Source organism: Aquarana catesbeiana, linkage group LG01 (assembly GCF_042186555.1).
Source record: "Aquarana catesbeiana isolate 2022-GZ linkage group LG01, ASM4218655v1, whole genome shotgun sequence".
NCBI lineage: Eukaryota > Metazoa > Chordata > Amphibia > Anura > Ranidae > Aquarana > Aquarana catesbeiana.
Genome location: NC_133324.1, coordinates 479,547,875 through 479,562,118, shown reverse-complemented (window position 1 = coordinate 479,562,118; position 14,244 = coordinate 479,547,875). Strand labels below are relative to the sequence as shown.

At 43.0% G+C, this 14,244-nt stretch overlaps 1 protein-coding gene across 1 annotated transcript in view; it reads right to left on the bottom strand.

Annotated features, from left to right (window-relative positions):
• Positions 1-14,244, bottom strand: part of FBXO10 (F-box protein 10) — a 180,210-nt gene that overhangs the window by 131,683 nt on the left and 34,283 nt on the right. The window contains exon 6 of the mRNA XM_073591559.1: positions 12,196-12,332. Within this exon, the coding sequence (XP_073447660.1) occupies positions 12,196-12,332 (137 nt within the window). The remainder of the gene's footprint in view (positions 1-12,195; positions 12,333-14,244) is intronic.

The following is a 14,244-nucleotide window of genomic DNA, read 5'->3' as shown; positions in this document are numbered from 1 at the left end:
TCCGGTCCGCAGCTCCTGACAGAGGGAGAAGCGGGACAAGTGGGCTCAAACACATGAAGCCTGCAGCTGTCCCGCTCTCCTGTATAATTAATGTGGCCGCCGCTTGGGAGAGCAGGGGTGATCGGCTCCCCCCGCTACTCCAGAAAAACTGCGGGCAGCACAGGGCTTAATTGGCAGCTGCTTTGGGCCCCACAGCAATGACAGGGCCCAGGGCAGCTGCCCCTTTTGCCCTGCGTTAAAGACAGCCCAGTGTAAAACAAACCCTCACTGACCTTTCCAGCTGCATCACAAAAAAAAAAAACTTCTAAAGTTGAGTTTCAGTTGGTTTCCAAGGCCTTTTTCACATTGGTGGCAGATTTTATCGCCCATTGAAAAGCACTCTGCAGTGAATCACTTTTTCAGAGGTGGTTTAGAGCCAGTTTACAGGCATTAGGGGGCAATGATATTGGGTAGAAGAATCCGCGCTATGGACAGAAATCGATGTGTATGTATAGCTGCTACCTCCACTGTGACTGCTACCAAGGTAGGGTCAGGAATGGTATGGTGTTTAGAAGTGGATGTGGCGCTGCTCGTGTCAGTATGTACCTTGTGAAGAATAATGTGCAAAAAAGGGAGTCTGTGAGTCCGTGGAACGCATCGCGTCCCGGACATTGTTGCTTATATGCTTATGTGAATCTATCTAAATGTAAGTGCAATACCTCTACTTTTATAATGAACTATGTCAAATGGAGTTACACTAAGAAGCTTGTCTTTGATGTTCCCACATACACACAATGGATATGTTTTATAACAGAATGTAAAATATATATATATATTTTTTTTCAAAATTGTCAACCTTTATTTGTTTATAGCGCAAAAAAAACAAAACAAAAATGCAGAGATGATCAAATAACACCAAAACAAAGCTCTATTTGTGGGGGGGGGGGGGAGACATACATTTTATTTGGGTACAGCCTTGCATGACTGCGCAATTGTCAGTTAAAGTAACGCAGTGCCATATCGTAAGCGCTCAAAATGGTAGGTTTCTTCCAACAGCATCTATGAGAACGATCCCTCTCTCTTTGGCACTAATCAGACAATAGGACTCAGGAAAAACATATGGGTGATCATAGCGCAATATGATTCTTGCAAATAGATAAAGACAAGTAAAGTAATGCGCACTTGTATTTAGATGTGCTATATGCTAGCATCAACATGTACAGCTTAGAATTGATATGCACGCTATTCTGTTAGCCGTGGCGTGCGTTCCAAAGGACAAGGGTTGGAAACCAAAATGACGCGATGTGACGTCAGTAGAATGCGGACGTGCAGCCTCTATGCATTTCATGTAACACACATCATCAAGAAGCACTAGCGTTTAAGTGCATTTAGCGGCTTTTAGATGCTTCTAGCAGTTTTTAGTAGAGTCAAGCGTTTTTTTCTGCCCAAACCCTGCTGCTTCTGGATGCACTAGCAGCGTTTTGTTTATTCCTGCCACTAAATGCTGGTAAAAGCCTGTGCATGGACACATAGGCTAATATGGAAAGCCGTTTAGAGGCAGGAAAAAGAAAAAACGCCAGGCACCCCTAGAAGCAGCTGTAAAAACGTCCAATGTGCATAAGGCCTAATACACGTTGAAAACACACTTCTACACAGTGGCTATAGTCCCAGAGGTGAATGAGTTTGTTTTAAAATGCTTTCACTCTGCATTGTCTGTCCACAGGTTCACTTTAAAGTAAACCTGTCACAAACAAGCTATAAAAACAGTGCATGTAATGAAAGATACATAAGCAGAGGTTTAAAAAAGCATGGTAAAAAGATATGGTCATCCATTTCTGATAAATATCTCAGACTGCAAAAGTCCTCATTCCATTTGTGCTGTAAAAATAACTTCATTTGCGAGTTTTTCACCTGACAGGTATAAAAACGAAAAGAAACCCAGAAAAAAGCAGTCCTGTAGCAGGAAGGACATTTTGTATTTCCCCATGAGAATGTTTAAGTTGAGTCATAATTCACAAATATGCCAGAGAATATTGCTCCTACAATACATGTTACTCACACACCAGGAAGAATTTTCCAGATTTCTGGCTCTCTTAACAGCCCTGCGGTATCTGTAGCTGCTCCCCTGAGGAACATCAAGCTTGTACTGTTTGACAAAGCACCTTACACGGTTCAGCTGCTTACAACGCACTGAAGCAACCGAACCTCTATGGTATTAGTGCATTATTTATAAATAGACTGTGCGGAAAACACTGACACATTGTTATCCTTGTTATACCGCTACTCTAGAATACTGACATCTGTCATAAGCCTTCTTTAGCCTATCATGGCCAACAGATCCAATCATTTAGAACAGAACTGGTTACTTAATTGAGAACTGTCTGTTGGTTTTGTCATAAAAAGTTATAAGGTGTGTAAGGTGCTGGTGTGTTTATATTTTTCATCTTCATGCTTCCAGTTGCCATGGCATAAACTATATGTTACTAAACAACAAAAGTGATGTAAACATTATCCTATCATGAAAATTTATCACCGAAAATGTATGCATTTGTGTGCTCATACGCTTTTGATCCCCTGCCTGAGGATTATGTTATCCCAGCATTTCCCGATATGCATACTGTATGTTGTACCATGTCATAGTGTTAAAAGTATCCTGTTCTCTTTGTATTTCTTCCTTTGTATGAAACACGTGACGATCCTGTCAGTCCCTCTGCTTTCCTATTTCAGTTTTCTAGCTGTGCTGGGAGAGTAGCCTGCCTGTCCTCTAATAGCCAAGATATATGCTGACAGGCCCCTCTGCACAGCTCTTCACTGGGAAGATCACTATACTGCTATCTCTTTGGCTCCCACTGACACACCCCTTGTAGTCTCCACTCCCACCTCTCTAATCCCTTTTTTACCTTTTTTTTTATAAGTGATCATATCTATGTGATCACTTATATCTATTCTCAGCTGCATAGAACCTGGGGGAATAAAAACAGTACAGCCGTGGCCAAAAGTTTTGAGAATTACACAAATATTTATTTTTACAAATGCTGCTGCCTCTGTTTTTATGATGGCAATTTGCATATACTCCATAATTTTATGAAGAGTGATCAGATGAATTTCAAATACCGTATTTATTGGCGTATAACACGCACTTTTTCCCCCTTAAAATCGGGAAAATCGTGGGTGCGTGTTATACGCCGATCCCCGCTATTTTGTGATCTATCGGAGCGATCGCCGCCGACATTCACATAGCGTGTATTTTTAAATATGGCGCCGCGGAGTTCGGAGGGACTCAGCGGCGCTCGTTCAGCTGAATGAGCGCTGCCGAGAACACAGTGACTGGGCAGAGCTGAGATACACATAGCCGAGGGTTCTCGGCTCTTCTCGGCGCCGTTCACAGTCCCGCCCTGTCCCGCCTTTGGACCTGTGTCATGTCCATCATAGGGACTGGGCGTGACTGTGAACGGAGCCGAGAAGAGCTGAGAACCCTCGGCTATGTGTATCTCGGCTCCGCCCAGTCACTGTGTTCTCGGCGGCGCTCGTTCAGCTGAACGAGCGCCACCGAGTCCCTCCGAACTCCGCGGCGCCATATTTAAAAATACAAACTAAACTTGTGTATGTCGGCGGCGATCATAAAATGTACACTGGGGACAAGGCTGCACTGACCACTGGGGACAAGGCTGCACTGACCACTGGGGACAAGGCTGCACTGGGGCAAAGCTGCACTGGGGCAAAGCTGCACTGAAAAGGCTGCACCGACAAGGCTGCAGATGGACACTGATAACGCTGCATTGATGGGCATTTAAATGTAAGTTTTTTTTCCTTAAACTTCCCTCCTAAAAGTTTTTTTCCTTAAAATTCCCTCCTAAACTTGGGGTGCATGTTATACGCCGGCGCGTGTTATACGCCGGCGCGTGTTATACGCCGATAAATACGGTAATTGCAATAATCTCATAAAAAAACATTTCCACTGCATTTGTGAAGAAGGCTTCAGGGCGCCAAAGAAAGTCCAGGAAGCGCCAGGGCCATCTCATACAGTTGATTCAGCTGCAGGATCAGGGCACCACCAGTGCAGAGCTTGCTCAGAAATGGCAGCTGGCAAGTGTGTGTGCATCTGCATGCACAGTGAACAGAAGACTTTTGGAGGATGGCCTGGTGTCAATAAGGTCAGCAAAGAAGTCACTTCTCTCCAGGAAAAACACCAGGGACATACTGATATTCTGCAAAATTTACAGGAATTGGACTGCTGAGGACTGAGATAAAGTCATTTTCTCTGATGAATCTCCTTTCTGATTGTTTGGGGCATTTGGAAAAACCTTGTCCGGAGAAGCAAAGGTAAGCGCCAAGGATGGGCTTGGGCGTGTTCGCACAGCCCACGTGCAGAGCCAGCCAGGAAGTCGGCATGGCGCTGTGCTAATCACAGACAGCGAGACATTTTCCCGATGTGCGGCTGCAGAGATCGGGAAATGTCTCACTGCCTGTGATTAGCGCAGCGCAGTGCCGACTTCCTGGCGGGCTCTGCACATGGGATGTGCGAACACGCCCGAGCCCATCCTTAGTGAGCGCTACCATCAGTCCTGTGTCATGCCAACAGTAAAGAATCCTGAGACCATTCATGTGTGGGGTTGCTTCTCAGCCAAGGGAGTGGGCCCACTCACAATTTTGCCTAAGAACACAGCCATAAATAAAGAATGGTACAAAAACACCCTTCAAGAGCAACTTATCACAACCATCCAAGGACAGTTTGGTGAGGAACAATGCATTTTCCAGCATGATGGAGCACCTTGCCATAAGGCAAAAGTCATAACTAAGTGGCTTGTAGAACAAAAAACATTGAAATTTTGGGTCCATGGCCAGGAAACTCCCCAGACCTTAATCCCATTGAGAACTTGTGGTCAATCCTCAAGAGGCGGGTGAACAAAAAAAACCCTACAAATTCTGACAAACTCAAAGCATTGATAATGTAAGAATGGGCTGCCATCAGTCAGGATGTGGCCCAGAAGTTGATTGACAGCATGCCAGGGCGATTTGCAGAGGTCTTGAAAAAGAAGGGTCAAATAATCTGTAAGGAGAGTATCACTCCTTTTTCTCTTTTTTAATTTAATTTTTTTCTCTCTTCTCTCAGGTATACTACATGGACCAATTCATATTTGTAATAATAAATTCAATTTTGAATAACCATGCCCCCATCTATCCATAGTTTGAGCCCATGAGGGGTGGATAGGTGGTCTGGAGGCATGCTTTATATCTCTCATATATAACTTTTGACCTATAATCGGGTCCATACATCTCACCTCGCCTGCGAGAATTGTTTTAGTAATGAATATATAGATATATCTCTACTGTTCATATATGTATCCCTTGTTATGATATATGATATACTTTGTCTTTTCTTATGCAAAATTTCAATAAAAATATTGAACAAGGAAAAAAAAAAAAAAAAAAAAAGAAGGGTCAACACTGCAAATATTGACTCTTTGCGTAAACTCAATGCAATTGTCAATACAAGCCTCTGACACTTATGAAATGCTTGTAATTATACTTCAGTATACCATAGTAACATCTGAAAAAAAGATCTACAAACACTGAAGCAGCAGACTCGGCTGTACACTGAGCTTTCCAGTAAAAGGCTGTGTGGGGGGGGGGGACAAGTCTGATTATTGGGGAGAGCAGGTTGAGTTCCCAGCATAGCTAGAGAACTGACCACGGTGTGTTCTTATGTCTAGTGAAGTCAGTTTTTAATAGGAAAGCAGAGGGACTGGCATGAACACCGGGGACTGCACACAAAGGAAGCAATACAAAGAGAACCGAATACTTTTACATGTACAGGTACACGGTGTACAGCAGGGAATATGAAATGTTGGGTTTACATACTCTTTAAAGCCCACTTATGTACTGCCACATATACAGTATATGTACAGCCGATTGGAAGGGGTTAAAGGTGCAATTCCAATCAGAAAATAGTGAAGAGCAAATGCAACGTGTCACACACTAGGGTTACACCATACTGCACATAAAAACTCACCGCAATGGAATGAAAATGCATGTACATTGATATGCATTTAACTTGTACTTACATGCACACCGCATTGTGTTACATTGTTTTTTTTTATGTGTGTTGGCATGTATTTTAATGTCATCCATTGTAAAGTGACAGGTGCTTGGAAGAATCCAAACACTAACAACAATTTATCATTTTTTTTTTTTTAATATCTTGCAGTTGCATTGTGATGCAGTCAGATACAGTATCTCACAAGAGTGAGTACACCCCTCACATATTTGTAAATATTTTATTATATCTTTTCATGTGACAACACTGAAGAAATGACACTTTGCTACAATGTAAAGTAGTGAGTGTACAGCTTGTATAACAGTGTAAATTTGCTGACCCCTCAAAATAACTCAACACACAGCCATTAATGTCTAAACTGCTGGCAACAAAAGCGAGTACAGCCTTAAGTGAAAATGTCCAAATTGGGCGCGAAGTGTCAACATTTTGTGTGGCCACCAGTGGCAGCCCGTAGATTAAGTGCGCCGCCCCCTTTCTCCCCAATAGAGAGATTCATGCATTGCATGAATCTATCTATGGCCGCCGCTGCCACCCCCTATTCAGGCGCCCGGACCCTTTTTGGGCGCAGGGCGTCTGAATCACAGCGGCGGGAGGGGTTTTTGAAGCACCTGATTAGAGCCATAGGCTCTAATAGGCATCAAAAAAGGTGACCTGCGAGCGCCATGCTGGGCGCTCGCAGGTCACTCAGCTGTGTTAGAAAAGTGAATGAGTATTCGCTTACCTAACACTAAACCGCCTCTCCGCCAATCGGGTGCTCGGGTCTGTTACCTGTCACCTGATTGTCTGAAACGACAGGCACCGCTATTGGACGCCTATCAGGAGAGGACGGGAGATGAGGACAGCAGGAGACGCATGGAGGACCCCGCTTGTCACCGCCACCCGCTGCCCCACCAAGACAGGGTAAGTGCCGGGCAGACAGCGAGCGGGTGGGGGTCACACTGGGGGACATTTAAGGGCACACTGGCAGCATTTGATGGGCACAGTGGCAGCATTTGATGGGCACAGTGGCTGCAATTGATGATTTTTTTTCAAACAATTTTTGCGCCCCCCAAAAATTTTGAGCACCAGCTACCACTGGTGGCCACCATTATTTTCCAGCACTGCCCTAACCCTCTTGGGCATGAAGTTCACCAGAGCTTCACAGGTTGAAACGGGAGTCCTCTTGCACTCCTCCGTGATGACAGCACGGAGCTGGTGGAGGTTAGAGACCTTGCGCTCCTCCACCTCCCATTTGAGGATGCCCCACAGATGCTCAATAGGGTTTAAGTCTGGGTACATGCTTGGCCAGTCCATCACCTTTACCCTCAGCTTCTTTAGCAAGGCAGTGTTCGTCCTGGAGGTGTGTTTGGGGTCGTTATGTTGGAATACTGCCCTGCAGCCCAGTCTCAAAAAGGAGGGGATCATGCTCTGCTTCAGTATGTCACAGTACATGTTGGCATTCATGGTTCCCTCAATGAACTGTAGCTCCCCAATGCTGGCAGCACTCATGCAGTCCCAGACCATGACACTCCCACCACCATGCTTGACTGTGGGCAAGACACACTTGTCTTTGTACTCCTCACCTGGTTGCTGCCACACACACTTGACACCATCTGAACCAAATAAGTTTATCTTGGTCTCAACAGACCACAGGACATGGTTCCAGTAATCCATGTCCTTAGCCTGCTTGTCTTCAGCAAACTGTTTGCGGGTTTTCTTGTGCATCATCTTTAGAAGAGGCTTCCTTCTGGGACGACAGCCATGCAGATCAATTTGATGCAGTGTGCGGTGTATGGTCTGAGCACTGAAAGACTGACCCCCCCACCCCTTCAACCTCTGCAGCAATGCTGGCAGCACTTATACGTCTATTTCCCAAAGACAACCTCTGGATATGACGCTGAGCATGTGCACTCAACTTCTTTGGTCGATCATGGTGAGGCCTGTTCTGAGTGGAACCTGTCCTGTTAAACCGCTGTATGGTCTTGGCCACCGTGCTGCAGCTCACTCAGTTTCAGGGTCTTGGCAATCTTCTTATAGCCTAGGCCATCTTTATGTAGAGCAATAATTCTTTTTTTTCAGATCCTCAGAGAGTTCTTTGCCATGAGGTACCACGTTGAACTTCCAGTGACCAGTAAGAGAGAGAGCGATAGCACTAAATTTAACACACCTGTTCCATATTCACACCTGAGACCTTGTAACACTAACGAGTCACATGATAACGGGGAGGGAAAATGGCTAATTGGGCCCAATTTGGGCTCACTTTTGTTGCCAGCGGTTTAGACATTATTGGCTGTGTGTTGCGTTATTTTGAGGGGACAGCAAATTTACACTGTTATACAAGCTGTACACTCACTACATTACATTGTAGCTAAGTGTAATTTCATCAGTGTTGTCGCATGAAAAGCTATAATAAAATATTTACAAAAATTTGAGGGGTATACTCACTTTTGTGATATACTGTATATCCAGGATTGGATACCCCTCCCAAACTGCAGGTAACCACTTGGTGTGCAGCTACATGTAAACAGGGACAGCTGCTATCAGCCTGTCGATACTTTGATCAGAATCCACTGATTCTGGCCAATGGAATCCAGTAAATGCAGCTAAATGGTTTTGCGAAAGGAAGTCTTGTGAGCAAGCTTGAGCTCTGTGAGGGAGTGCTGAAGCTTTGCCCGTCAGAAAGACCTAAGATGCCGAAATGACAGGAATATTTGGGAGGTGGGCGGTCGCTACAGGTGCCTGCACTTTATACCTGCAGTAATGTGTCCTTCTTCCACCCAATGACAAAGCCTCTTTAATTTCCAAGGCCAACACCTCTACTTCCACACTTTTATAGACTAGCTCCAAATAAATGACTATTCTCAAATGTTGTTACAGGAGAACATTGTCCCTTGTCCCCCTTTTTTTTTTCAACAAAATATAAAAAATGTCAAAGGGACATTTTCAGGCATCACCTATAGACAGCCCCAAAATGCATCCTTAATCATAAATATCTGGTTATTATTTTAGTTGCACTTATTAGTGATATACAATATTTTTTACCCATAGTTAAAACGCATCGCATATGTACTTTCCTTCCTTGGACTTTTCCACATGGTGGATGTAGGATTACAACCTGGAAATGGGCTTCTGCTTGGCTTTAAGACCCGTTTCACACAACTGGACCAATCAGTTTTTCAGGTGGACTCAATTGAACCTTCCATTCTCCTCTACAGAGTGGCCGATGGAAACGGATTTGTATCAGTGTACACCACACCCACCTACCTCCAATCCGATTGTGGCTGTGTCTGTGTCCGCTCTGCATAAGCATAGTGGACACAGACCGGCCATTTGCTTGCTCAGCGGAGATCAGCAGGCAGACTCCTGACCCTGTGTGGAAGGGGCCTTAGGCTCTCCATACAATAATAGAGTACAATAGAGGGCTCCAATCGGGTCCCCCGAAAAACTGACATGTTGACCTGCTCGGTCCTCTCGTGTGAAAGGGACCTTAACCTGCTGCTGCTGGGACTGCTTGTTACACAGTGACTGCCCAATTACCAACCTGAATATGCTATGCCAAATATCTTGCTTGCATTGAATAGTCTTGAGCACTATTTCTTATAACACAACTATCTGTGTTTGACACCAATGTAGGATTGAAACTGATAAAAATACCTGTGCCTTATTAGCATCCTCACACAGGTGTTTTGTGTGCAGATGCTAGAGGCAGTCTGGTTTCATAATGCGGGGAGGATAACTTCCCAATGAAGACTGCATTTTCTTTTTCTGCAGAAGCACTGCTGGACTTGATGTGATTGAGGGGTGGCGCAAAAGAGAGTATAACTACTGATTACATATGGCGTTCCCTAGGCTAATTTCACTATGGTCTTCAATGATTTTTTTTCATTGGTCTTCAATAAGGGGTGCACTATATGAGTGGTCCAGACTTAGGGTGATGTTTGCCATAATAACATTGTCATTTTTCAATGGTAGAGGTTTCCTTTTATCGTCGTTTTTCCTTAAGTGATTTTTGCGGTAATTTTTTGCAAAATTTAAACCATTTATTCCGCATTATGTCCTGAACTGCCTCTTTTTCTGGCCACGTCTAATGGGTTAAAATAGTTTTTTTTACATACAAATTAATTTATTTATTCATACAGCATAGTTTTCATTGTGATACAAACATTAAACAAAAAAAGAACTTTAGACATTTGTTGGTTGCATTAATATTAACTCTCTCTAAAGCCGACCATAGATGGAGCAATTTTCTTTCCTGCAATCACAGGTTGCAGAAAAGAAAATCACTTGATTCCTTCATCCACACAGGTTTGGAACAACCTGTGTGCATGCAGGTTATTTATTTACACAACCCCTTTGCATAAATGTGCATGAGATCATAGAGTAAAACTCTGTCAGCTTTACACATTTGGGTCCAGCAATTTTTGGCCATCCTTCATGGCATAGTTGCTCCAACTCCAACATGTTGACTGGGGTAATTATATTAGGGTCTTGTCAAAGATTGTCAATTGGATTGATTTATAGTCCATTCTAAGAAATTCAGGTTCTTGTCTTGAAACCAATACAGAGTTGGTCTTAAGTTAGATGCCTCTATTGCCTTTTTTGCATGCGCAGACTGCTCCCACATGTGTGTATATCTTGACATTTTAAAATACCTCAAATTCTGTTTCAGTGTCAGTGAAAAGCCCCCAACCCAGTGATGCTCACTGTTCACCAGATATTCTCTTCTGCTTCTCCATCAGCTGCAGCCAGCACAAAAATACCAGTGTCAGAGCCAAGAGGGTGCAATCCTTTGGCTGCTAGAACCGAGCGCTGGGGAAGGGGGTGGAAGACTTTACTTACACTGTCACTTTGCCCTGAATGGGAAAGTGACAGTCCTATTTTTTGTTTTTTAATTATATTGCTGTTCCCAATATAGAACTTGCTGGAGAGGTGTAGGTTAAAACCTCAAGGAAGATCAAGATATAGAGCTTTGAAGGCAAACTACCTGTTGTAGGTTGCAACTAATCAAGATATGGGGATTACAATGGTGACTAATGGTATCATCATACCTTGGTTATTTGAAGAAGCATTAACTTCCCTGAGCCAATACGTGTTAGAACACATTTGCTGCAACTAGATCTGCAAGTTATTGGGCCACATTTCTACTAGCTTTGCATATTTGGATCCTGCAATTTTCCCAGTTTGTCTAAAAATTGTTCTAGATTGGTCAACTTGGATGAAGACCATTGGTGAACAGTATTTTTCAAGTTTAGTCACAGATCCTTAACTGGACTTTAGATATGGGCTTGACTGTACCTGGTATGCAATTCAAATTCTTGTTCGCATTCTTAACCACTTCACAATAGTTATAGTCCTTTGCCTGAGTTATCTCACGATTCATTTTAAACCCAGGTTGTAACACTACAAATGTAGAAAATTCAATGAAGACAAATATCTCTGCTGGCAATTCTGTCACAGAAAACCAAATTACAAATTCATGTGAACAAAAATGTTTCTCAAGGTGTCTGTATTTTACAATCCCCTTTAAAACCAACCTACACCCATTAGGCTGTGGCTTTTTTGTCATGCCCAGTTCAATTTAGCCACACCTATAGTTTACATCAAGAATACCTTAAAAACTGCTTTGCCAACAGGGGCCCTTGAAAATATCTTTATAGGGAGCGTTATTTGTATGTACACCCCTGTGTTACAATTCTTTGAACTCAGGCTACATTTATGCCAGAAATATCAGTAATATTACTACTATAAAATATGAGTTAACAAAATGGTTTTCATTTCAAATTTCACCCTAGGTATGCTTTCTCGAGCAACTTACAAATTATGTTACATTTCTATTACCATATATGTGGATTTGAATCCTCTTTTTATATTTTCCACATGCACATTTTCGAACAGCATGCTATCAAATAAATAGGCTATGTGTGTTTTTTCTTTTTGTTTTTTAATATAAAATATTCCTTCATGTCCCATCAATTAATGATACTGGGAAAACAAATAGACGAGCACAGACTTTTTGTCTCTGGAGACTGACATACATCACAAAGGAAAAGAAAAACAGACTAAATAGCTGAACATGATCAGAACACTACTTTGGAGATTAGCTTGTGAAAATAATGTGTTCTGCATTTTCAAAGCGTAGCCACAGAGACGGAATAAGTAGAGAAACCATAATAACATACCTCACCACAGGGTTCCCATTGTACAGTATATAAATGCCAGCTTCTTTATTCCCATAGATCTGATTGCTTCGGATGTTGCCTTTCCCGTTGCCTAGGACCACAATGCCAGAGCGGAGGCCACTGTGTATTCTGTTACACTGCCAGTTGCATTACATGCCCAGAAAATAGAAGCATTTATATTAATGGAGAATGCAGGCCAAGGTGTGTAGATCACAACATGAAAATTATTTCTAAAACCAGTAGCACAGCCCTTTCAAAATAAACCAGACTTGGCTTTTAGTAGGATTTGTGAATGTAAAAAAAATCTGCTTCATACTGAACTACAGGCACAAGTCACTATTTTACCTCTTCACTGCACCACGCTATGTTTACTATAGCATATGTTATTCTGTGCTACAGCAGCTAAAAAAAAAAAAAAAAAAAAAAAAAAAGTAGACGAGTATGTTTTCATTCAAAGAGGCCCAGTTACTTTGCTAATTCAGGGCCGCGTGCACATGGACACTTTTAGGCATCTGACAAATTGCAGGCGTGTTTCTGTCACAAGAGACATGACTGCCATGTACAGCCAGCCATAATAATGACTGGCTGTACACTAGCTATATGTGCGTGTGTACCATGCTTGCATAAACTTCCACACATGCACGGTTGTAAGTTTCTGATAGGACAAAATCCCCGTTCAGGGATTTACATCTGTGTGCAAATTTACCCAAGTGCAGTGTATACCCGCATACATCTAGCCGCTCACCCATTCATTACTATAGGAGACTGTACACTGGAGCTGTGTCTCCTCGGCACAGAAATATGCCTGCAATTACTGTTGGAATGCATTATGGCCTTAAAGTGGAGGGCCACCCTGAAAAAAAAAAATTACACCAAAAATCCTAAAAAAAATAAAAAAAAACATTTGAAAAAAAAAATGTTTAAACTTACCTAAACCCTTGTTGCTAAACAGTCTTCCTAATCTGCCTCTTCATTTTCTGCGGCGTCTTCTGCTCCTCAGTGAGCGGCCCTGTGTATGTTCCCAGAACACCACGGGGGCCATTCACAGAGCGCCGCGCTGCTCACGCATGCGCAGTAGGAAACTGGCAGTGAAGCCGCAAGGCTCCACTGCCTGTTTCCCTTACCTAGGATGGTGGTGCCGGGACCCGAGAGCCGAGGGACGAGACGGCCTCGGGCGGACGGCATCGTGGGCACCCAGGACAGGTAAGTACTTATTCAAAGTCAGCAGCTACAGTGTTTGTAGCTGCTGACTTTTAATTATTCTTTTTTTAGGCCGGAATCCCGCTTTAAAGGGAAGCCCCCACCCCATGACAATGCCCTATCCATGATACCCTTTGCCACTACTTCCTCTTCAGCCAACAATATAATTACCAAAGCTTGTTGGTGTTGGAACTCTGTCACAATGCTTGAGTCTAGCAGTTAGATTATAGATTCAAGCACTGCCATTCTGTAGAAGGTTACATGTCGAGAAGCATTGGTTTGTGTTGGCTGAGATAGAGGAAAGAGTTATAAGAGAAAACTGCATAGGTAATTATCAGTCGGTCAGAGGAGGCCTTTTCACTTTGTTATAAAGGGGACAGTGGGGAAGCTTACTAAAATTGGACAGTGCAAAATCTGGTGCAGTTCAGCTTTCAGGTTTTTTTTTTCTAAGCTTATTTGAACAAGCTGAAGTTAGAAGCCGATTGGCTACCATGCATAGCTGCACCAGATTCTGAGTGCACCAGTTTTAGTAAATCTCCCCCAGTGTCTCTTTAAAGATGGGTATACATTAAAGACTATTCAAGCTATTTCTTAACCAAATGTATTCATACAGGTGTATGGTAAAACCTGTGCAATCCAGACAGAACTGTAGCCAGAACATGGAAGGATGGGTTTGAAATCAGGTTTTTACTGCTGTGTCCCCAACTGGGGAATATTTCACCTCCCTCCCCATCACAGAGGTGACTGGTCTCTTGAATAGGTGCACTTACTGCAATAAAAGCATTTGTTTTTAATGAAGTGGGGAAGTGTTCAAAACTCTATAAAGTTTGTATGGCTGTATGCATTGAT